This window comes from Arctopsyche grandis, chromosome 9 (genome assembly GCF_051622035.1).
Source record: "Arctopsyche grandis isolate Sample6627 chromosome 9, ASM5162203v2, whole genome shotgun sequence".
Taxonomy (NCBI): domain Eukaryota; kingdom Metazoa; phylum Arthropoda; class Insecta; order Trichoptera; family Hydropsychidae; genus Arctopsyche; species Arctopsyche grandis.
The window spans coordinates 1,897,725-1,921,333 of record NC_135363.1 but is presented as its reverse complement, the minus strand read 5'-3'; the positions used below and the strand labels follow the sequence as shown (position 1 = coordinate 1,921,333).

General features: G+C 35.3%; 2 protein-coding genes across 2 annotated transcripts in view; one reads left to right on the top strand and one right to left on the bottom strand.

The window, feature by feature from the left end:
* LOC143916882 (uncharacterized) overlaps window positions 1–23,609 on the top strand; it is a 357,016-nt gene that overhangs the window by 69,996 nt on the left and 263,411 nt on the right. The window lies entirely within an intron of this gene.
* The window catches only part of LOC143916562 (tetraspanin-1-like), a 203,273-nt gene continuing 180,166 nt past the window's right edge, over window positions 503–23,609 (bottom strand). Inside the window, exons 5-6 of the mRNA XM_077437706.1 lie at window positions 9,811–10,061; window positions 503–2,802 (exon numbers count right to left, since the gene is read on the bottom strand). Coding sequence (XP_077293832.1) covers window positions 1,470–2,537 — 1,068 coding nt within the window. The 5' untranslated portion in view covers window positions 2,538–2,802; window positions 9,811–10,061 and the 3' untranslated portion in view covers window positions 503–1,469. The remainder of the gene's footprint in view (window positions 2,803–9,810; window positions 10,062–23,609) is intronic.

Below are 23,609 nucleotides of genomic sequence, written 5' to 3'. Positions count from 1 at the left end.
TGAATTGTTTTATTTATATTTTTTGACGCAGTTCGAATAGCGCAGTTTTCTATATATATAATGTATGTATGTATAATACAATTTAACATGGTTTCAAATTCGAATAAAGCGGGTAAATTCTGTGGGGATAATATTGTATTAATTTATTTATGTACTGCGTACGTGCTTCTGTTTCAGGCTAACCCAATCTCGGGCATGTGCTGTTTTTTTTTCGTTTTCAATTCTTATTTGTATTCGTTTTTTCGGTCTGCATATATGTTTTTTTTATTATTGGTAAGTATAAAATATATAGTATAGTGCTTTTGTTAAAAATTTTACTGTTATATATATGTATATTTTTAAAAAATCATAGCAAAGCATATTTTTTAAATTCGAAATTCAATTAATATATCCGTATTAAATATGAAAAACATTCAAAATAAATTAAGGTCGATATTTTTTTAAATATAATACGATATACTGTTTTCTTTTCTTTTTTTTCTTTTTTTTATTATTTTTTCTTCCTTATTTCGTTTCAATCCAGTTAAACGTCTGGACTTGATCTATTATATATGTATGTATACTACAGCGGTGATATTTCTAGCTTTGCATTTCCAATGGAGTGTGCGGTCTCCCAAATCGCGTGATGTTGATATGGGTTACCCGTATGATTTCAAGGTCATAACAGTTTTCAAATTTTACAGTTTTCAATTTTTTTTTTTTATAAAGGTAGGGAGAGGGTGACTTCTTGATAAATTTTTAGTTTTATAATTTTCAAATATGTACATATGTACATATATATGTACATACATACATGTTTATAAAAAATCGTTCAATTTTTTGGTTTTTATTTTAATTTATGCCAATGAGATTTATATTTATGTAGGTATTCGTTTAACGCCCTCAACCAATATAATATAATAACTTGCTGTGAACATTTTATTTTAAGGGATTGAGATATCCCGCTGAAGGTTAAATTTGAAAAATTCTGGTACTTTATTGTAAATATACTTTTTTTGTTGAATAGATTATCAACAAACCTTTTAATATTTGTTTTTTTTTCTTCAAAAAATTGGTATTTAGAATATGAGAAAATGAATTTAGCCTTGATACTAGATAAATGATGGTATCCATTGTAGTTTGCTTTATGTGTAATATATGATAGAAAACTGCGCTAATGAAGCGCCGCGTCAAACGTAGTGCCTCCTGGGTGTGAAATCATAGAACATTCTCCATGCAGCTAAGCGCATTCGCATGGTACTTGCGCGCGCAGCACGCCTCGGCGTCCCTGCTGCGAAACAACAACGATACGTCGGCTTAGTAGCACGACGAGGAAGCAGTCCTTGAACGAAGCGAGAGCGGGCTGGCCGCTACAGATACGTCAGCTCGGCGGGACGCTCCCGACGGCGCCGCCCTCAGGCGGTGCTGCCCTCCGGAGATGCAGGCCCGCGCCACCGCCTGCCGAACAGCTGCTCCAGGTAGTATGTTAGTCAGATGCTGGTGGCTACCGGAGGCGCTGGCAGCAACCGCCGACCGCGGCCCATCTCGCGTAGCTCCAAGGCTTCCTCTCCAAGCAGCGCGCATCCGCTCGTTGCATCCGAGTCGCGCCTCGCTGCACCTCCAAGCAGCGCTTCCCTCTCCCCGCCTCGCACCGTACCGTTTGCGTTTACTGCTACGGCAATCGGCTGTCCGCACCCTCCTTCTCCACCGGCCGCCCCATCTGTCACCTCGTTTTGCAGCATCTTGATCTTCTGGATCATCTCGCGTATCTCGTACCGCAGGATCCCCAAGAAGCACAACTTTAAAAAAGCTATGACGCAGTACCCCAACACGAACAGCACGTCCGCCGTGTGGCGCACCCAAGCTAGCAGGCGTTCGTCGCATCCTGGGCAAGGCGGTGGGGTACGTCCTCCGCAGCAGCTTGGCGGCCATGCCGAAAAGGTGGCGTTTAACACTGCGTCCCGGGCCCAAGCGTGTGGCGGTCCGAAATCGCGCACACCCTGGACGCCGCAGCATCTTGCCTCGCGTTGAAAGCGATCCCACAGCGCGGTGAACTCCGGCTCCGTTCCGTAGTCGCGAGACAGCCGCATCCTCAATCCAGGCTTCAGCTCGCGACACAGCTGCTCCAAGCGAAACACCCAGAACACGCCGACCGCCACGTCGCCTAGCAGCAACGCTAGCATCATCAACCAATAGGCGTTTAGTAATCGTTCGTTTAGCCGAAGCGCTCCCGCACATCCGACCGCTTGCAGAAATCCGGCTTGCGCCAAGAGGGCTGCGCCAGCGCATAGCAGACTCGGCTGATGCAGCGCAAATCCAGGCACCAGCCTGCGACGATAGTCTCCGACGAGCGTGCGTCCGGCAACGGCGCAGAAGACCAGCACCGCCAGCAGCAGTGCGCCGTTGCATGTGTATATCCATAGTCGGTAGTAGCGCATAGCCTTGGCTGCGTTGCAGTTTGCTAGCAGCGTGCCGATATCTGCGGGGACGCATGCCTTGGGGGTCCAGCCGGCCGAAGTGCCGCTGGAGCGAGCCTGCCGCACCAGCATCACCGTCATCACACGCCGAAACCCCCCTCCCCCGTCCGCCCCCCGACCCCCGCCCTCCGCCTCACCCGCGCACTCTCACTCCCATCGTCGCCATGTCGTAACACATCGCGCACCAATCACTAATTGTATCCCTCACGGGAGTCAAAGCACTCATACAACTCGTACAACCAAGTGTCCGTCGCTTATCACCGCTTAGCTTCGCCGCACTCGGGCGATCCATTCGTTCATTGTATACTCGACAGTTCAATCACCGCTTGCAGATTTTGAAGCGTATCTGAAAAAATCAAAAACAAATGTAAATACATATATATGTACATATGTATAAAAAACCCACAAATTTTAGTCTGCAAACAGTCAACTACTGTGGGCTAGGCAAATTACAATATCAAGGTCTCCCCTTCTGTATATATCCATCGCTATGTTTAGAAAATTGAAAAATTATTACTCTACCTCAGGTTTTCCCAAACTGTGGTTCTTAAATTTTTCGTTTTTTTCATGTCTTGACAAAAAGTTACAAATTAAATGTCAAATGTTGACATACATATATATATTTGAACCTAATTGAATTATGTATGTAGTAGTATTATATTTTTATCTTAAAAGTATGACTAATTTTAAAGTAATTATAAGCAGACTTAGGCTAAATGCAGTGTTAAAAATGTTTCACTATTGTTAATTGCTTATGGAAAAACTGTAGTAAAAAAAGTGGGCTATTGCAAATGGGTTCACGTCGGCTGTTACGATCTCGAAAAATTCTGGATCTTTGAACATATTTAAAACATAGTTTAAAAAAATTGTTGCATCATCATTTTTCTGATTTATACAGATTCATTCATTTATTTATTCAATTAGTTTTAAAACTCATATTTTTTCTTTTCTTTTCTTATATTAATATTGTGTTTTTTGTTTGTTTTATTGTTCTATTTATAATATTATTGTTCAATGGTCTTTGCGGCCGTATATGTAAAGTAAATAAATAAATAAATAAATATCTATGACGATTGAATATCTCTAACAATTTAGCGAAAACAATTAAAATTTCTATCGGGGGCCAAATCTAGGAAGTTGGAAAAGTTATAATGTTTTTTTTTTTGGAAGAGTTAACGAAGGAACGCCTCATTTGTGAACAAAGTGAAATTAATATAAAACCTTTAAAAAAATATTTTTTACTCTCTTACTTTGAACACCAATAGAGCGTTCTATTGCTATTTGCAAAAGCATCTGCTAGAAGCCGTCCACTACTTATAAGTCGACCCCCCTTTAAATAAGTATTAACCCCCCCACCCCTAGAAAAATATGCTGTCGCCTAGTGATATAAAAAGTTTAAATAGGCCTCTTTTATATGACTAACACTTGAAAATAAATGTTTTTTGCTTAGATTTTTTTATAGCCAAATAACCAAGTCCTGTCAAAATTCCAAGATTTGTTAAGTGCTCCATCGTAGAAGAGTTTGGGAAATCCTGCTCAACCTCCCTACTTACTTTTGGATACTAGTTGTAAATGTGTCAAAGAAATGTTGTTCAGATATTTTATATAATATAGATATTTAAATAATTCTATTGTTGCGCAACACCAAGTCAGTCCAATGAATCATGCATGATGTCCAAAAATGTACATATGTGAGCCATGGTAAATGTGAATAATGATTGGATGTACTATGTTATATGTATAAAATGTGTTTAGATTGGTTTGAAATTTTTTATATAATATGAGCTATGTAATTCGCTCTATATTTTTAGATTCAATTAAGTTTTTTGCGTTTGCGTAAATTTTTCGATATTCCCCTATTTTTCATCTTGCAGAAAAGCTATGTGCAAATTGGGGCACAGGTGACGCGTAAGCACTTAATACATATATTTGTGATTTGATAACAAAATTTTCTCGGCTTTTCCACCATAATATACCCTTTTTATGCTAGATATATTATAATACCTGGAACGCTTCACCTGTGGCCAACTAAATTTAAATTTTTCACACACTGCAGAATTTAGCCACAATTTTATTTATTTTCACAATTTGTATCGTTCTGCAAATTGTTTTATTTTATATCAGAAGAAATACCCGGCGTTGTGCATAAACGTCTCGAAAATTTAGAGTTTATCAGTATCCCGAAAGTTGTCGATTTATATAAAAAATGCTTCGCAAATGTAAGGTTTTACAAAAATTTATCCACTGATGTCTCTATGATGCTTTGTTAAAATAATTCTAAAAATTGTGTATTGATTTTTGTAATTTACCAGGAGGGCGCATTGGGGCTTACCTCTTAGGCCTTCCTGGTATATACATAAATGTACATATGTACATTTATGTATATACCAGTAAAAATAAAATAATATATTACTTTATATGAAATTATAATACATACATATATGTGTGTATATAAAAAGAGACGTGACGTGTGTGAGTATGTGACTATGTGAATATGTGGGTATGTGGCAAACGATTGGACACACACCCAATTAGAGCAAAGTATTCGAGACGCGGGGAAGTGGGGGAGGGGGGGGATGTGGAGCTTCATTTGAATACAGGCATGTGTGACGTTTGGACAAGTCACGGGTGACACACAGCACCAACAGTTTTCAAATACAAATAGGTAACAGAAGTTAGAATAATTAAAATTAATAAAAAAAACTCCTAGAAAAGTTTATTTGCTATATGTACATATGTAGATATAAAGATAATGCAATTGTCACGTTTTTTTAAATAAAAATATAGAATGCATAAAAACAAAGCTAAATTGCTTTTCACTAATCTGTTAATCCTATTATTTTCCTTCGTTTCAACCCCCTCCCGTGTAAATAGCTTTCTCTATCCGGTTTGGGGATTTTTTCCGGTTTTTTACCCGCCCTCTTTCCATTCTGAGAAACGCAAAAAAAATAAACGCGCTCGTGGATAAACGCCGAGTCTTATGGCCAATTTATTGCGGATTCAAAGCCTAGCGTCGCGCATTATTACATATCGAAAAACTTATTTTTTCCCTCTATATTTCCTTATTTATAACACAGTTTAGGATTCAGTGGGCTTCCCGCGGTTCCTCTTGAATATAAAATAATTGACTTTTGAAGGAAAAAAAAAACTAACCTACATACAATCATAATAGAGCTTATTGTATATATAATTGAGAATGACGTTGTCAAACAACGAAAATCCACTCACATATTTTGAGAAACCGAGCTATAAATTTCTCACATATACATATTTAGATACATATATGTATGTAGAATCCATTTTCAAAAAAAAAAGTCATAAATAAAGAAAAAATTGCGTAAAATTTGAAGAATATAAGTACCTGAAAATTTAAATTTTAAAGTTTCAAAATAAGTCTCTTAAAATTTATATTTTATCATGTTGCCATTATAGCTTTTACCTCTGTATATAAATTTATTGATCATAAATTTGAAATCATATTCAAATAGTGGTGATATATTGGATAGGAACTTGATGAGGAACCGCTTCAAAAATAAAATCAAATATATTGGCAACCAAAAATATAGGAAATGCAGAAATACGAATAAATTTTTCAATCGAGGTCAACCTAGGGGTGTGCATTAACACTGCTTCTATTATCGGTCATTGAGCAAAAGAGTGATGGCTTTCCCTCCCCCTACTCCACACCCTCTCATTTTTTTATTTTATTTTTTAATCTATACCAGGAAAGCCAAACGGGTAAACTCAATGCGCCTTCCTGGCTAAAACTATTGTACATTTGATACAAGTATGTATATGCGAAAATTCTTAATGGTTTTTCTTAAAATACTTTTTTTTTTATCAATTTATGTAATTTAATAAACTGTTAATTTTCAAACAAAGTAAATACATATCAATTAACTTCCACACAGACATCTATGGTCAAATTTGTAAATTTGCAGCATTTTTAAACAATTCAGCGAAATTCAGTAAATACATATCAATTAACATTCACAGATACATTAATAGTCAGATTTGTATATTTGTTGCATTTTATACAATTCAGCGAAATTCGAAATTGCTGAAAACTCGAGATTTGCGAGAAAATGGGCAAGGTTCCCAATTTGTTGGAACCGTTTCAATGAAAAGCAGATAAATTGGTAAACTCTGATAGGAAACGATCGACCTGGAGTCACACATCCAAGGTCTGGTCAGCAGAAACCAGTGGGACTTGAACCCGTGACCACTCTGTTCGAAGCATTATATGCTAACCACGAGTCTATTCAGCTGATTTTAAAACCTCACTACCCTAATCTTACGAAGAATATACAGGTTTTGGGGAAAAATTTCACTTCTATACAATTACACTTTCGATTTTATTTATTTTAGTAATATACAAATGATTGATATTATTTGCTTTTTTTAAAAAAATTGAAAAAAAGACGAGGCAATGCATGGTAGAAGTAAAATTTCCGAGTAGTACGGGACTATAGCTGGGGGTACCCCGACTTTTGCGCGACAGACAAAAGTGCCCTGACATAACCACCCCGACATAACCGCGCAGCGACAAAAACCGCAAGAGACCGTCCCAGAAAAAAGCGCTCGGCGACAAAACCGCAACAGAATTATTGAAAAAAAAATTAAATTAAAAAAAACAGGCTACCCCACAACGACGGCCTCATATGAGGGCTTAATACACGATGCTTTAAAGAGGCTGGCGCATTAAAAGCTTTTTCGAGGTTGGGCTTCTCGCGTTCAGCGACGCAATTCAAACAATCCGATTTCGCATAATCGAATCACGTTTTGCAATCGCGGTATTCTCGCGGGATGTGCAAATTCGGAGCTCGAAACAAAGACGCGATAATTTAATTCACTATATTATATTATCCGCGGTTTTACTTTGTTTTTAGGTAGCTGTGCGAGTACTTTTGGTTCAAAACAATAAAATTTTCCGGGGAAAACTGCGTGTCTTGCGTGTGCGCGCGCGGTTGTAAAAAATCTCATTTTATCTTCATTAAGGCGTTTCACTTTTATTGCCCTCGTGTAGAGGTAGATAAAGAAGAGTTGACCCCGCAAGGGTGCACTGGCGATTACGATGTTTTTTTCTTTTGTTTTTTCGTACGGAGTGTCTTGAAGCTATTTGATTTAATCAAAAAGTGACTTTACGTTTAAGCTATAGAGTAAGCTTGAGACATATTATAAATACGTCAATATGTTATCGAAAACTAGTAAGACTAACGGTTTTGTTGAAATTTCTCATCTTTCCTAATTCTGACCGGAAAATTCAAATGGAATCCATTCATTTTTTCAACATATTTCACTCTCATACGATATTATTCACTGTTGCCTATGCAATCAACAAAGTACTTATTTACAGACTAATTTGATTAATCACCTCTTAGAAAGCCTTAATTTTAACTACCTACATATTCTTGTATATAAGAAATATCAATAAGTGAAGTTTTGTTCCATTCGGCCTCTAGATTAAGATTTATTTTATTCAATATTTATTACCGATAGCGTACTGTAGCGTAGACGTGTAGAGGGGTTTCCGAGATCGGAGTGAAAGATGCGCCAGTTGTGGTAGAGATAGTTTATTGTTCTTGATCTGTCGGCCTGCCAGATTCGAATGAAGCACGGACCAAAGCCGCCTGATATTTATACTCATCGGGTACTCTCCGCACAGAGAGATCATTGGTCGATGGGTCTCGAGATCTTATTGGCTGTTGTATACAGCTTGTTCATACGTCGAGGCATTTTTGGCGCGAACGCGATATCAGGTGATCAGCGTTAGTAAACCAGCAGTTGACGAGCACCAATCACATAATCTCAGCGTTACAATACTATACGTACATATATGTATGAGAATTCAGATAAATTCCCGAAAGAGGAAATCTTGCCTGTTTAAAATTCTGACAATGCTTAAGTATGGCACGTGTTTTTTTTTTAGATCGTTATGCACATGTAAAAAAATTCTAGCGAGCCTTATCTATACTATCGTGATCCAAGGCAAAACTCAAGGTGTTTTCGGTGATATTTTATCCTTTTATTGACATAGGTTTGGCAGTGATCGATAACTCAGATTCCCATATTTGAAGAAATGTAGCAGAAACTTATCATTGAATTAACAATGATCTGAAAGAACGCTTTCCCAGCTGGATGCTACGAGGACGAGTATGGTGTACGATTCGGTGTCCAGTCAAAATCGTTCGGTACAAAAGCGTCCCGACGTAACCGCCTCGACATAACCGCGAGGCGTCAAAACTGTGGGAGATAAAACAGCGCGGCGACAAAACTGTCAATTAACATGTTTAGACTGTCTGAATTTGCACAAAAAAAGAGGGGATTTTGATTTTTTTTGGAACCGTTACAACAATTAAGTTAGATAAATTGGCAAACTTTGACAAGAGACGGTCGATATGGGCAACTGTCGACGTAATCATAGAGTAAATCGAATAAAATTTTCGATTCAGGTCGGAATTGAACAATAAACGACCTCTCTACTAGTAAACTGTGCCTTTTCAGGCGTCAATAAGACTCTTCGCGCTTCAAACCATTTATTATTGGACGCGCCAAAACGAACTGTCGTTCAATTTTAATTTTCCTAAGAATGCCAACTCAAAACGTATACACACTTCTGGGTTTGAAAACAAAGTCCTATATAAGTATGTGTAGATATGTAGGACGCCCATCACAGCTGGAAACGACGAGCACGCCCATGTCGTACGATAACAGTGTATTTTTACTATAAGACTATCATAAAAACTTATTTACATTGAAACGATTGAAAAATGTAATAGAAAATATAAGAATATACAATTTTTTTTAATGAGACAGAATCCCGACGAGATATAAATGGTGAAAAATAAATCTGTTATTTATATATTATCATTATTTATTTTCCTGATAAATTTCTTCGATAATGTACGATACGTAGATTTCGGTGTTTATTTATGTATATTTTATTTCTAATAAACCACCTTTATCATGACATTCAACCTTAAAGTTGAACGCAATAGCTTATGCGAGACAGCCTGTATAATTAAAGTCTCACAAAACACTATTATAACTATGCATTTGTTTAGCAAACTGTAATCTCGATTTTTAATCTACCCATACGATTAAATGGTACGAAATAAATTAATTTAAAACAACGGTTTGTTTACGCGCGAAGCGTGTTAATTTGTTACAAAATTAATGAATCAAAATGTTTTAATTATATGAGTAAAGGGCACGTAATTGGTTAAAAAGCGCGATTTGTTCCTTGTTTTAATCAACTTATGATGAATACGATACAAGCACGAATCTGTATGTATGTTAGTTAAGCAATTATTTTCAATTTTGCTTTGTTACAATATATTTTTTTTTCTCTTACTGTTTTCACCGGTATAGTCTGTTCCTGTAGACACGGTCTACAATAGCAATAATAATAATTTTACTCAATTTCCACGGTATGAAAATTGATGCACGCAATGTAATTCATTCATATGTTTTTTCCCCCACTCGTATTCTTCGAGGAAAAAAGTACGTCGTCATAAATTTGATTTTTCCTCGATGACGTTTATATTCGATGGTTTTCCCAGCCGTGCGGAAGATTTTCCGGGCGTGATGCGATTGATTGATGATCTGAAAAGAGAAAAAAATAAATGTTATCGACGTGTACACAGGTATGTATATCTGTATCAATATAAATAAATACTTGCATATGTATATATTAATAAATTTATCATTTTTTGATAGAAATTAAATTCAAATATAAATATTTTGATATTTTTTTATTAAAATTAAAATTTAACACGAAATGTACGTATGTAAGGAAGACGTCAGGTTTTTGAGATAATTCTTAACGAAAAAGAAGGGGGGTGGAAGATAGGGAGCATTTTCCAACGTTTCATTATACCATTTGAACAATCTTCATATTGATATGGCCACTCCCTACTTTAATTTATTATATTATATGGATAAATAGAGGGCTATGGTCATTTAGCTTTAGCTTTGTATAGCTGTTATCAGCTCATTACTAGTTCAATCATGTGACCAGTTGCACTGCGCTACACGACCGGTAGTCCCTCTTCCACTTTAAGCAGTAAAATGAAAGGAATAACAATTATAAATGCTCACAATACATCTTATATATAATATTAATTAAAGACTCGATGACCTAAAGCAGATTGTGTTTAGGTAATCTGTGTTTATACCTGAAGGGTATAGACATTTCGTTTTAATCACCGATACTCTTTACAAGTGTGTTAGTATGGTTACACTTGCGTTTGAATATATGTACATATATCGAAGGAAATTTAAAAATTTGTAAAACAATCACAAATCTCTAAAGAGTCCAAAAATCAATGGCATTTAACGTAAATCCTCACCGCGATGCGTACGTACGTACATATGTACACTACGAGCAGACATTGAACTTACAAAATCCTCTCTGGTATTCTTCTTTTTATATTTATGACGGAAATAAATCAACGTAGGCTGACACTGGACTGATAAAGGCACACCGGCCCTTGCTAAAAGTGCGGGCTCGGATTTAGAAGAATAAACAAGTCGGCCAGAAGGATAAGAAAAAACAGTGAAAATACCCGAAATAAAGCATTGACGAATATTTCGCGAATTTAAACGTCCGAATTCACGCGCGTGCGCTCACCAACCCCGGAAAATGCGATCGTAAAATGTAACCGGTAGTAAAAGTTTTCTTTTTTTTTAGTGGGAAAAAAGGCTGTTGGGATAGTTTTATGACTCGACATACGGGGGATTAATGAGTGTTGCCTTACAAGAGCGATTTTATGGGTCGAATTTAGTGTCGTTGCCTGGCAACTACTGCCAGGTGAAACTTATTACACTCTACAACACATTACAACTAAATAATATTGTACTGACTGTTAGCTGATCTCACCAACCGAAGGATGCCTGCTCGATTAGTCAAATTATATATGAACATATTTTCATGTTTTTTAAGTAAAACTTCTTTACGGACCGTATAGTGAATTACTTTATTTTGAACCTACCCCGAAAACTTTTTTTTAATATTTATTTATACTGGTATACACCCATTTTTATGTCTCTGGCACAAAACCACGTGGGACAAAACCGCTTGGACGAAACCGCGCAGTGACAAAATGCGCAAACCAAAATAGCGCAGTGACAAAATCGCACAACGCATATTTATTTATTTTTACATATACATATACCAGGAAGGCCTTACAGGTAACCCCAATACGCCTTCCTGGCCAATTACAAACATTGCAGCATTTTTTTTTATTATACAAGTCGCTGAATTACGAGACACCGAAAAAGTCGCAAATTAACGAGACATCTATGAACAAATCTCAAATAGTGGTGACATAGTAGGTAGGAAGGATATTTAGCCAATTTTACCGGGAACCGTTTTAACAATGAAATCAGAGAAAATTGGCAAACTCTGGTAGGAAACGATTGACCTGGAGTCACAAATATCCAGGTCTAACCAGCAGCACTACAGTAAAAACCTATTTAAGCAAATTACATAATAAAAACATGTAATTAAATCTTATAATATAAAATTAACAATAAAAGAAAAAAGAAAATCAGTAAAAATCGATTTAAGTAAATTGCATAATAAAAACATATAAATGAAATCTTGTAATATAAAATTAACAATAAAAGAAAAAAGATAGTAAAAATTAAGGAAACACAATATTGTGAATGAATCCTATAAACCGACCAAAAGTAACATTAAATATGTTACTTTAAAGTGGTTAAAAAGCCCTATGGCTGTGCATATGCATATGTATAGACAAATATAAATAAGAAAATAAATATATAAACCAGAGAATTGGAGCGAAGCACGAGCACGGAGCAGTGGAGCGATGAGATTTTGCCCGGAGCAGGAGCGCAGTGGAGCACGTAAAATTTTGTAGTGCTCCACTTCGAATATATTTTTATTTTCCGTCTACCTCTGCCAGCTTTTTAACGCACTGAATAAATGTTTCATAATGTTGCCATTAACAAATATTAAATATGATAATTCAACAATGGAATTATTTTGACACATAGCAACACTACCGCGCGTAGAGATAACCAAAAGTACACTTTCAAAATTAATAAAAGATTCTTATTTCATCATTACTGTGTTCTATCAGATTTTTCTTATACATTAGACCTGTTTTTAATATTCATATTATTTGTTTTCATAATTATTTTTTTACTTATATTTGTTTATACATATATATTTGTTTATACATTATATTTGTTTATAAATTTTGTCCAAGTGATTTTGTCCCGCGCGGTTTTGTCGGGACACCCATTTTTATTTTTACATCTATGGTCAAACATTATACATAAGTATTGTATGTATAAGTACACATATTACAAACATCGATAAACAATAAATTATGTTAATACAGTATCATAGTGACATCTATGGGCAGATTCGATAATACTAATATTTCGAGAAATACATAATTTTGTTCACAGAGTGGGTAGCATATTTATGATATCAGCAAACTCGAGATGCTATACAATCGAATTTGCGAGAAAGATTTTTTGCTAATTTGTTGGAACCAACGAAATCAGATAAATTAGCAAACTCTGGTCGATCTGGAGTGACATATATTTAAGGTCTGGCTAGCAACACCGGACCAGACCAGGGGGATGAACCTATGATCACTTATTACACGCTAATAACTGCACTGTGTTGCTGGTTAACTAATGTTGAAGCTGAATGAAACTAAATGCTGAAACATTGCATGAAACTTAAGTGAGAAAATGGGAAAGATGTCTTTCTCTCGACTACATGTGTGAGTAATTTTATAATTTTATAAATTTTGCGTGTGAATTTGATTCGAATTTAATAAGAAAATGCAGTTCCATCTAATAATAATTTTCCATCGTATTTTCCGAATCTTTTTGTGCGATATTGTCTGGAGAGCGCAACTTACACAAAACCGTGTGAAAAGAAGCTGCTGGAGTTTAATTACAGTGTCAGGTGCGAATTCGAAGCGACAGTGTGTCGCTCGTAATGAGAATTTCCCGGGGAAAATTCTCAGATTTAACTTATCAAACGAACATAAAAACATCCATGTAATTATGTAAATATATAACACATCGCTCTTATTTAACGTAGCCATTTTGAAACGGAGTCATTATTCTATATAAATATTATATAAAACATAAAACCGAAATAAAAGTGATTACCAGTTTTAGATTGGTACAAATGGTGAATATTTTCACATTATATAAGAAAAGAGCTTTTTCTTGCTTATCTTAAATCGACGCTGAAAAAGGCGATACCTTAGACAGAAAAATTAAAATATACAAAATAAATACTCGGTCGTAAAATGGCGTGTGACTGGAAAAAATGTTCATTTTAAATTCAATAATACAAACGCTTCCATTTCGCTGTATTTAGTCAAGTATACATATGTAGATATTGCCGTCATGGAATTCATATCAGATGAACGCACGCCCTGCAACGCTACCCCCCCCCTCCCCCCATTTCTACCGTACCTTAACTTACTTTAGAAGTCAAAAATTTTGAGTTGTAAATTCAGAAAAATAAAGTTGAAATTTGAAACGTTACTATATAGAACAGAATCTTATCCACGGAGTGGGTAGGAAAGTGGGGGGGGGGGGGGGGGGGTTGCGAAGAGCTTGCTTTACATCTCTTCGTAACCATTTTTAGATTAACACCCTGTGATGGATGGCGATTAACCAGGCCTTTATTTATTTATTTTATTTTATTTCTCCGAATATACTGAATGCAGGGTTTTCATATTTTATGTATTCCTTATCAAAACCTATATGATTTGAATTGTCATTACGAATTAAAAACGTTGATCAATATCAACAGAAATCATTATTTTTGCGTGAAGCCCTTGTATGTACATACATTTGATGTATGTAAGAGAAATGGGGAATTCAGTACGCAGCGCTCAACGGTCACTTTGAGAATGATATCCGCCTTGGAATGACGGCTTTGCTTTAGCCGTTATATTTTCATTCCTTTCACTTACATATATTTTATATTATTCGATGTTTAATACGTGATAAAATATTTTTTAAAGCTAATTACAATGATAAGCCTGAAGATTTTAAAACAAATATTTATTTTTATTTTAATAGACAGAACACTCGCCTTTTAGAGATCGCTTCAAAGCGATGAGGGCACTTATATAGATGCAATACAATCAATCAATATACATAATCATTTTATACAATGCGAATTCATAGAAACATCCATAGTGACATCTATGGAGAAATTTTTGCAGCATTTTATAATCAATTGGCGAACCTCAAGACGCTGAATAACTTGAGGTTAGCAAGAGAGATAGGAAAGGAGATTTTACAGCAACCGTTTCAATGAAAATCAGAAAAATTGGTAAACTCTGATACGACCTGGAGTCACAAACCAAGCTCTGGCCAGCAGCGTGACTCTAGTGGAACTTGAATCCGTGACCTATAAGTGGTTAGCATACTATGCTCGAAAGCATAATATGCTAACCACTTCTACGCCGCTGGTTAACTGGACGCTTGGCGTCCAGTACCGTGACTAGTGAATTTTTTCTAGTACAGTGAGGCAAGTGTTAAACAAGTAAATAAATGTATAGCAAAACAAATGCATATACTTGTTTGCTAATTATATAACACTTCAAACAGTTCAAAACTACCTTAAACGATAAAATTCCTATGTGACGTCACACATCTGCTTAGGATCTTTTGGTGACTCGTCATTTTTCATCACTCTGTATCAAAAGAGCGCGACGAGACAATGAACGACGTGCAGTGTGTTGGAAGACATTAGTAAAACGTCCACCATCAACAACCCCCCCTCTCAACTCACACCCCATCTTCTCCATCACCAGAATGATAAGTGAAACAAAAGAGGGGATGAGTTGTTTGTCACGACGGGCGTTCATTTGCGTCGTTTGCATCGTCGGTTTTTAAATTTCACAAAAGAACATCATATAATAAACACAGTTGTGGAATACGACATTTAATGATTTTCCCACGCAAAATTTCAAACCTTTTCAAATCAAAACCGAATGAGTAGAGCGGCAGTCATGGTAGCTAAGCGGTTTATACTGCTAGATTTTCTCGATATTTTTATAGTCTAATATATAATTTCAAAAGAGACTTTCGGTTCGTAGACAACACATTCGATTTATTTTTTTTCGATTCATAGGCGCTGATTCGATTTTTTTCGATTCAAAGGATTCAAAGTCCCCGGGGGCAACGGCGCCGGGGGTGAAGCCCTAGGGAGCGTAGACTCCGGGGGCAAAGGCTCAGGGGGGTGAAGGCGCAGAGGGCGCAGGCGCCGGATTCTGGTTTACATATAATTTCGAAAGAGACTTAGTATATACATATGTTTGTTTTTTCGTGACAGTCAATTTAATAAAAAAAAACAAATGAGTATTCAAATAAATTTATATAAAGTAAAACTATTCAAATAAATTTAATAAAATGTTTACTATTAAGATTAGTCATGTTTAAGCGGTTTATATTATAAATACCGAGTGAAGCCGGGTAAAACCACTAATGAAATATAATATATGTTTATTATATGAGCGGTATTACCGGATAAATTGTGTGGTTAAATAATACATCCCTTCTCAACTTTTTTTTTTATAAAAGGTTAAATAAGGTTAAGGTTAAAAGGTTAATCTGTTCTCAAATTTTAATTATAAAAAAATTCTATTCAAAAGTGGATATATGGGTTGTATATATACAAGTGGATATATGGATATATGGGTTCACCGAAAAATGCACTAAATTGCACTGAGTAGTGGCGCAGTTTTGAGAAGTCCCAACTTTCAAAGGCGCAAAAAAAGAGCTTACGCAATAGAATGCCACAAAAAAGGTTGGCACCCTCGAATAACTTGCAAATACTCTTTGACAGTTTTTTGTGAAATTCTCTATTGTGTAAATATTCTCCTTAAGCATCTTTGAAAGTTTGGATGTCTCGAGAGTGCATTTTTCCGGTCACCGTATGTATGTTGCAGACGAATTATGAATAAAAATTAGCTTGCATATATTTTTTATATTAACTTATTTATATAATATATTGACTTCTTTTAAGTACATATGTATGTACATACAGTCAATTCTCATTCTAACAAGTTTCAAGGGCAGCAAAATATAGTAGCTGCATTTCAGAATCACCGATATAGAGTACATATAATATAGATCGTACATGCAGATACGACACGTCCCTGACATTTGCGTGTTAACAAGTACTTCCTACTATTGAATACGCAAAGGTTCAGTTCGGCACGACACTGTCTCCGTTTAAACAAACAACGGTGGAACTAGCCATTATAATGGTTCCTGGAAAAATGCACTAAATTGCACTGAATAGTAGCGCAGTTTCGAGAAGTCCTAATTTTCAAAGGCGCTCAAAAAGAACCTACGCAATAGAATTCCACATTAAAAGGTTTGCGCCCTCGGATAACATACAAATACCCCTTGAAGCTTTTTTTGTGGAATTCTATTGCGTTAGTTCTCCTTGAGCATCTTTGAATGTTTGGTTGTCTCTAGAGTGCAACTATCTCGAGTGCATTTTTCCGGTCACCCACTATAATATAGCTAGTGTTATACCCGATAACATATCATCGCATGGGTGTTGGCAAGTTATTAAATAAAAAAAATTAAAATCGATCCCCACGCGGTGGATTTTTTTCAAATACCATTTAAATATATTTAATTTAATATTTATATTTAATTGTTTAATATGAAAACAAAATGGTAAAAACTACCTATACAAAAACCTACATATAAAGTATATAAAACACCAATAGAAAAATTAATTAATTATATAAATTTTAAATAGATGGCGCTAAATGCTCGGAGACTTGCCTAGAGGAAAAATTGGTAGCAAAGAGTATATATGTTTATATACAGAAGTTTTTTTCTTTCGTTTTGATATTCGTACATTTTTTTGGCAGTGTTTTAGCTGTGACGTACATATGTATGTCGAATTGAAACGACTATTATAGTACGGCGAGCGTTATTGCAGATACACACATACACAAATACAGAATAGCGATATTATATAAAGGATGATACGATACATGTGTGTATTGGTGACCGGAAAAATGCACTCGAGATAGTTGCACTCTCGAGACATCCAAACTTTCAAAAATGCTCAAGGAGAACTAACGCAATAGAATTCCACAAAAAGCATCAAGGTGTAGTTGTACATATGTTATCCGAGGGTGCTAACCTTTTTTTGTGAAATTCTTTTTTAACGCCTTTGAAAATTAGGACTTCTCGATACTGCGCTAATATTCAGTGCAATTTAGTGCATCTTTCCGGGAACCGTGTGTATGTACATTGTGTATCAAGTCACGTGATAGTGTTGAGAGGGTAACATTTCGTACGAGATGAACTCATTTATAATGTTCTTAAGCATATGGCGTAAATCAGGAAACTGCACCATAATATAATAATATTGTGCGGTCCGGACAAAATGTCACGTGTCAACTTATAAAGTCTTGTTCCTATCCGACATGATGATTAAGAGTCGGTGAGAGGAAGTTGAAAAAGGTGAACAATAACGTTTTTGGGAGGAGTCGTGGTCCAGACAGGTAGCTTAAATCTGCTTGAATTTTTAAAAGGCATTTAACAATGTCGCCAACTTGAGGCGCGTACACTTTTCGTGGGATTGTTCGGGGTGGTTGTCACATCCAAAAAAAACCCACCCCGCCCGCTCGGAGACTGGGGTGGAGGAATCTTGAAATATTAATTCCGCGCCGTTTTATTTCTCGTCTGAAAAATTATTAAATATTTAATCGACGTAAATATAAAAGTGTATTCATTTTTATGTTTTTGAAATGAATGTGCTTTTATTTAATATTAAATGGAAAGAATTCTCTCTTTGGATTTTTACATGACGTTTTGAGTCAATATGCTCGGGTCTCTTTTATGTAGAACGCGTATTATTTTTTATCATTCTTTTTTTTTTTTTGGGTCACGATCCAATTTAATTTTTATATTAATTTTTTTCTTCTTCATTGATATACCACAATGTCATGACAATTTTTTCTTCATTGATAAAATATAGTGTCATGTCACCGTAAATTGACAAGTTTACATATCCGAACACATATTATATTATATAATAGCCAGCAGTATGGCTCGGTGGTTGGGCTTATTCTTAGCACCGAGAGGACGCAAGGTTTGATCGCGATCGACCTCGATTGAAAATAATTTATTCTTAGTATTTTCTGTAATGCTGCTGGTCAGACTTAGATATTTGTGACTCCAGGTCGATCGACTTCTATCAAAGTTTGGCATTTTTTTTAGTTTCACTTACGATTATAATTCTGAAAAAAATTTGCCTGTTATCCGATCGTTTTCATACTTTGCCATATTGCCCATTTTGGTCATCAATATAAGTAAATGTATCCCCCGCCATTACGATGGTGAAAAATATCGTATTTAGACGCGTTTGAAAATTCTCCCACGAATAAGTGACTGACGTTTATCGAACGTTTTTACAAGTGGATATGTACGAGTATGTATATTGCAGACGAATCTTATATACCTATATATATATATATATATATATATATATATATATATATATATATATATATATATATATATATATATAAAATGAATGTCTGTCTCATATAGGCTCCTAAACCACTCAACCGATTACGATGGAACTTTCAGGATTTGTTGTATGCATGTCCAGGAAGCTTACTGTAAAAAAAATCGCCCAAAAACGGGAACGGAAACGGAAAACATGGGAATGAGTGGCATTGCAACGCAATAATTTCAAATGTTTTCGCGTCGCGACCTGCGTTGTTAGAGTAAAATAAACAAACAATTGAATAATTTCAAACGTGTTCCCCGCCTGCGTTGTTACGACAAATTATCATTGATGTAATTTAATTTGATTATTAAGTATTAATTTGAAACTGAATAATTCATCGAATCACATCTAGAAACGGGAACGGAAATGGGAATTGCATGCGTTATTGTGGCATTTCAACGCATGCCGGGTTCAGCTAGTAGTTTATAAATATTTCTGGCAAACGGTATGGTATTTTTGGAAACACTGGATATATCTAATATATGTATATACTGCAGTTTTCCGACAAATAGAAACGGGAACGAGGACGAGATCAGGAACGGGAATGGAAACGAGAACGGGAACGGGAACGCAACGGGAACGGGAGTTGCATGCATTATTGTGGCATTGCAACGCATGCCGGGTTCAGCTAGTTATTTTATTTAATTTTACTATACATCAATTAATCAAGCACACTCGTCTAACAAATTGCTCCAAAGCGACGAGTGTGCTAAACAGATTAAGAATGGAAAAAAGTACATGAAAATACAAGTAAAAATACATACATGGAAGAAAAGAAATAGAGAAAACTTAGGAAATGGTGCAGAAACTGACGAGAGATGTGACAAATGGCACCATCCAGTGAATTTAAGAAACGGAGGCCACGAGGAATGGGATAATTAATTATATATAAAAAAATAATTAAAATAATTATAAATAAAATACACAACCAAAAGTAAAAAAATACTGAATAAATATACGTGACTTTTCTAGAAAAGTTTTCGTACCCTATATAACATATACTAGGAACTTTTATATATGAAAATTTTAAATAATGAAAAATTTAACAAAATATATGAGCTAAAGCACGTTTGATTTATGCTAACAAACAGTTCAGAGATGGAGCAAAATTTTGATTGTTTATTTTAGATATACGAAAGCTTTTGAATTGGGAAGCACTCCGAGACAACCTGGAACCACTCTGAGACAAACGAGAACTGCTCGAATGCGACACGTTTACATTAACCGTGTGAACTGACTTGACCGGCTCGAATGGTCGACACGTTGACCCGGGTTTAGCACTGTATAACTAAATTGCGCAATTCCATATCTACTTGAGTGGTTTCAAGCCTTTTTTGAACCGCGTACCTCTTGGCAGTCCATTTCCACAGTTTTATCACTTATGTACATGTATTCGAAAAATAACACTAAGATTGAAGTAAAAATATATATGAGAGATAATGAGAGCTTACAATGCAAATTATATAAGACATAGTGTGAAAAAGCACCAGGCGTTTAAACAATTAAAATCTGACAAAACGAGAGTTAAAAAAATAATAAAATAAAATCAATATAAACACACCGATATCATAAAATTGAATAAAATAAAAGAAAAAAAAATCGCCTTATTCAAATATTAAATGGATTTAGGGAATTGAACTCGCCCGTGACCAACTGCTAATAATGCTGGGGTGTGAAATTAGCCAAATAGTGGACGTAAACTTTCATCATGGTAAATATGGAAAATTACCAGTAGACGTCAAGAAGGTCAAAATTTTTTAAACTTTTCCCCATCGTACTGGCGGATTTGATTTGAATATGTGTATGGATGTATATTGTTGACCAAACCGCGCAAAATGGCAAAGTTTCAAAATAATAATGGCAGAGATTCAAAATAATAATAGCAATAGATTAACTTGAACAATAGCATAGTGGAACTATAAAGTATGGAAGTACAGTGGAAGTATAAAGTATCTCGGTGATTATAACAAAATGTCTATACCCTTCAGGTATAAACACAGATTACCTAGACACAATCTGTTTTACATCGACGACTTTATGCGCATAAGGCTTTGCGTCTGTTGCAGATATAGTACCTGCAAATAGCCAATAATTCGCAGATATAATACCTTCAAATAGCCACAACTTAATATAATACTAACAAAATTAAATTAAAATTGTAAAATAGAAAATGATCAGTAGATCAGTAGCTATTAAAATAGATATAACATCTATTGTGAAAATAGTTAAGTAATAATAATAAGCATTTAAAAATCAAAATCAATTTTTACTTTAACATGGAATGGAGAATGTTATTTTTATTTATATTTATATTATAACAGGAAGGCCTGACAGGTAAACCCCAATGTGCCTTCCTGGCCAATTACATACACATGTAAATCGAAACAATGGCTGACATATATTGTCAGATATTACAAACATCGTATAAATACGTTCAATAACATTTTTCATATCACAATACGAATTTGTACATTCAATAAACAACCACAGATACATTAGGCGAAGCCTGAGATATAACAATAACTCAAGGTTTTTCAACGGAAAATTGAGAAGGAAAAGCCAATTTTACAGGAACCGTTTCAATGAAAATCAGAAAATTCAGGCAAATTCTGATAAGAAACGGCCAACCTCGACAAACCAAGGTCTGGCCAACAACGACTCTAGTGGGAATCGAACCCGTGACATAATTCACGAAAGAATTCAACACACCCCTAGACCACGCTGCTGGTGGAAAAATGAGTATGAGTTAAAAAATGTTATAAAATGAGTAGGCTTAGTTATTCATCCCATGAATAAAATAATGGTGTGTTAAGAGGACTGGACACTAGCGCCTTGTCCATACAAATGTATTACACTTCTCCCTTCCTCAATTATGGCACTAGAGAAATTATTTTTTAATATGCCATGGATATCCACCATGTTTCTATGTTTTTATTTTTTTGATTAGTTATTTTTTATAGGAGCTAGGAGCCACCAAACATCTATAAAATCGCCTCGTTTTTACACCCACGAAAAGAGCTAATTTAACGGTTGATTTTTTAAAAAATAAGAAAACACAAACATAGAAAATATCTTTTTCATACCGATGATGAAATTTTTTTTTAAATTGGTCCAGTTTCGGCGGAGAAAACTGGAGAATACGAAAGCTCGATTTTGTTGATTTAAAATAGGTATTATCTGGTCGAGGCGCAACTGTCGCATTCACTCAATATATATGTATATTGATACATATTGTCGCATTCAGTCAATATATATATCGAAGAAAGGAACGGCAACAAAATTAAGGTTTCGGGTATCCAGCCCTCTTAATATCCGTATCTTTTTTTCGAGTACCCCAAAACGATCGGTTGGCGATCGCTGATTTTCTATGTACCTGTGTATGTGTGTGTGTGTGTGTGTGTATGTTTTAGGCTTCCTTAAGTCTTTCAGGAAGGGTTTGTTCTGTAAAATTAGCCACGTAGACACGCCGGAGACCGTAAAACATGTTTGTGCTATAAATCATTGTCCCCCTATATGTGAAATATGTTGGAGAAACACGCGACACTCGAAAACGGTTAGTCGCACTCGTATTTCATTTGTATTTCATGTTAACGTTATACATACATATGTATATATGTACGTATGCGGATTTACATATATTCCAAATCTTCGTATGCATGCAAATGTTGTTATGTTACTGAGAACCTACATAAGTCAGTAGGTCTACGTTTTTTTTTACATTTTTACACGGATCTTTGAAATCATCGTGTTATTTGAAGTCGAAGATTATACATATATGTATGTATAAAAATATAATATATAACCAGCGGCGTGGACAAGTAGTAGGCACACTAGTGGTCACGGTTCGATTCCCACTAGTAGCTGTCGGTCAGTTTATTTTCGTTTATTTCATCGAGGTAAGCCAGTTATCAATAGAATTTTTGTTATTAATCCACAAGAATAATCGACATATGATTTTTCTAAGTGGAGTTTTATTTAATTCTCATATAAAGAAAATTTAATATATTATCCCTATTAATTCAATTCAGATGCGTGTAAATACGAGTAAATACTAGTACGAGCTTTTAGCTCGAAATTTTACCGACTTAAAATTTAGCACACTTCCAATTAACCCTTTTAAACGAAAACAAAAAATAGTGTGGCCAGAAAACTATCCCAATAAACATGTTTCAATAGAAAAAACTCAATATAATATAGTATTAACAGTGGGAAAAAACTCCAAGTGAAAATACGTAATTTTGACTTTTGATTTGAACTGGACGACTACTTAGAGAGATTTGAAAGCTGAAAAGTACTACAAATGAAAGATAAAATACCCAACTATAGATTCCAATATTCATTTTGAACTGGAAATTTTGAGAAATCGACCGAACAACACCAAGATATAGAAAATTCGCGCGATTTAAAAAACACATACATATCTCCGAATCTCGAGCCAATCAACATTTTTTATTACCAGATTCTTGTTTACTGGGCATAGATCTATAAGAAAAGTCATATCTCATCTCTGAGCCATTTTTCGTGTCGAACAGTGTTATCATTACTGTAATTTAACCTCTTAAGAGGGCTGTACACCTGAAACCTTAATTTGG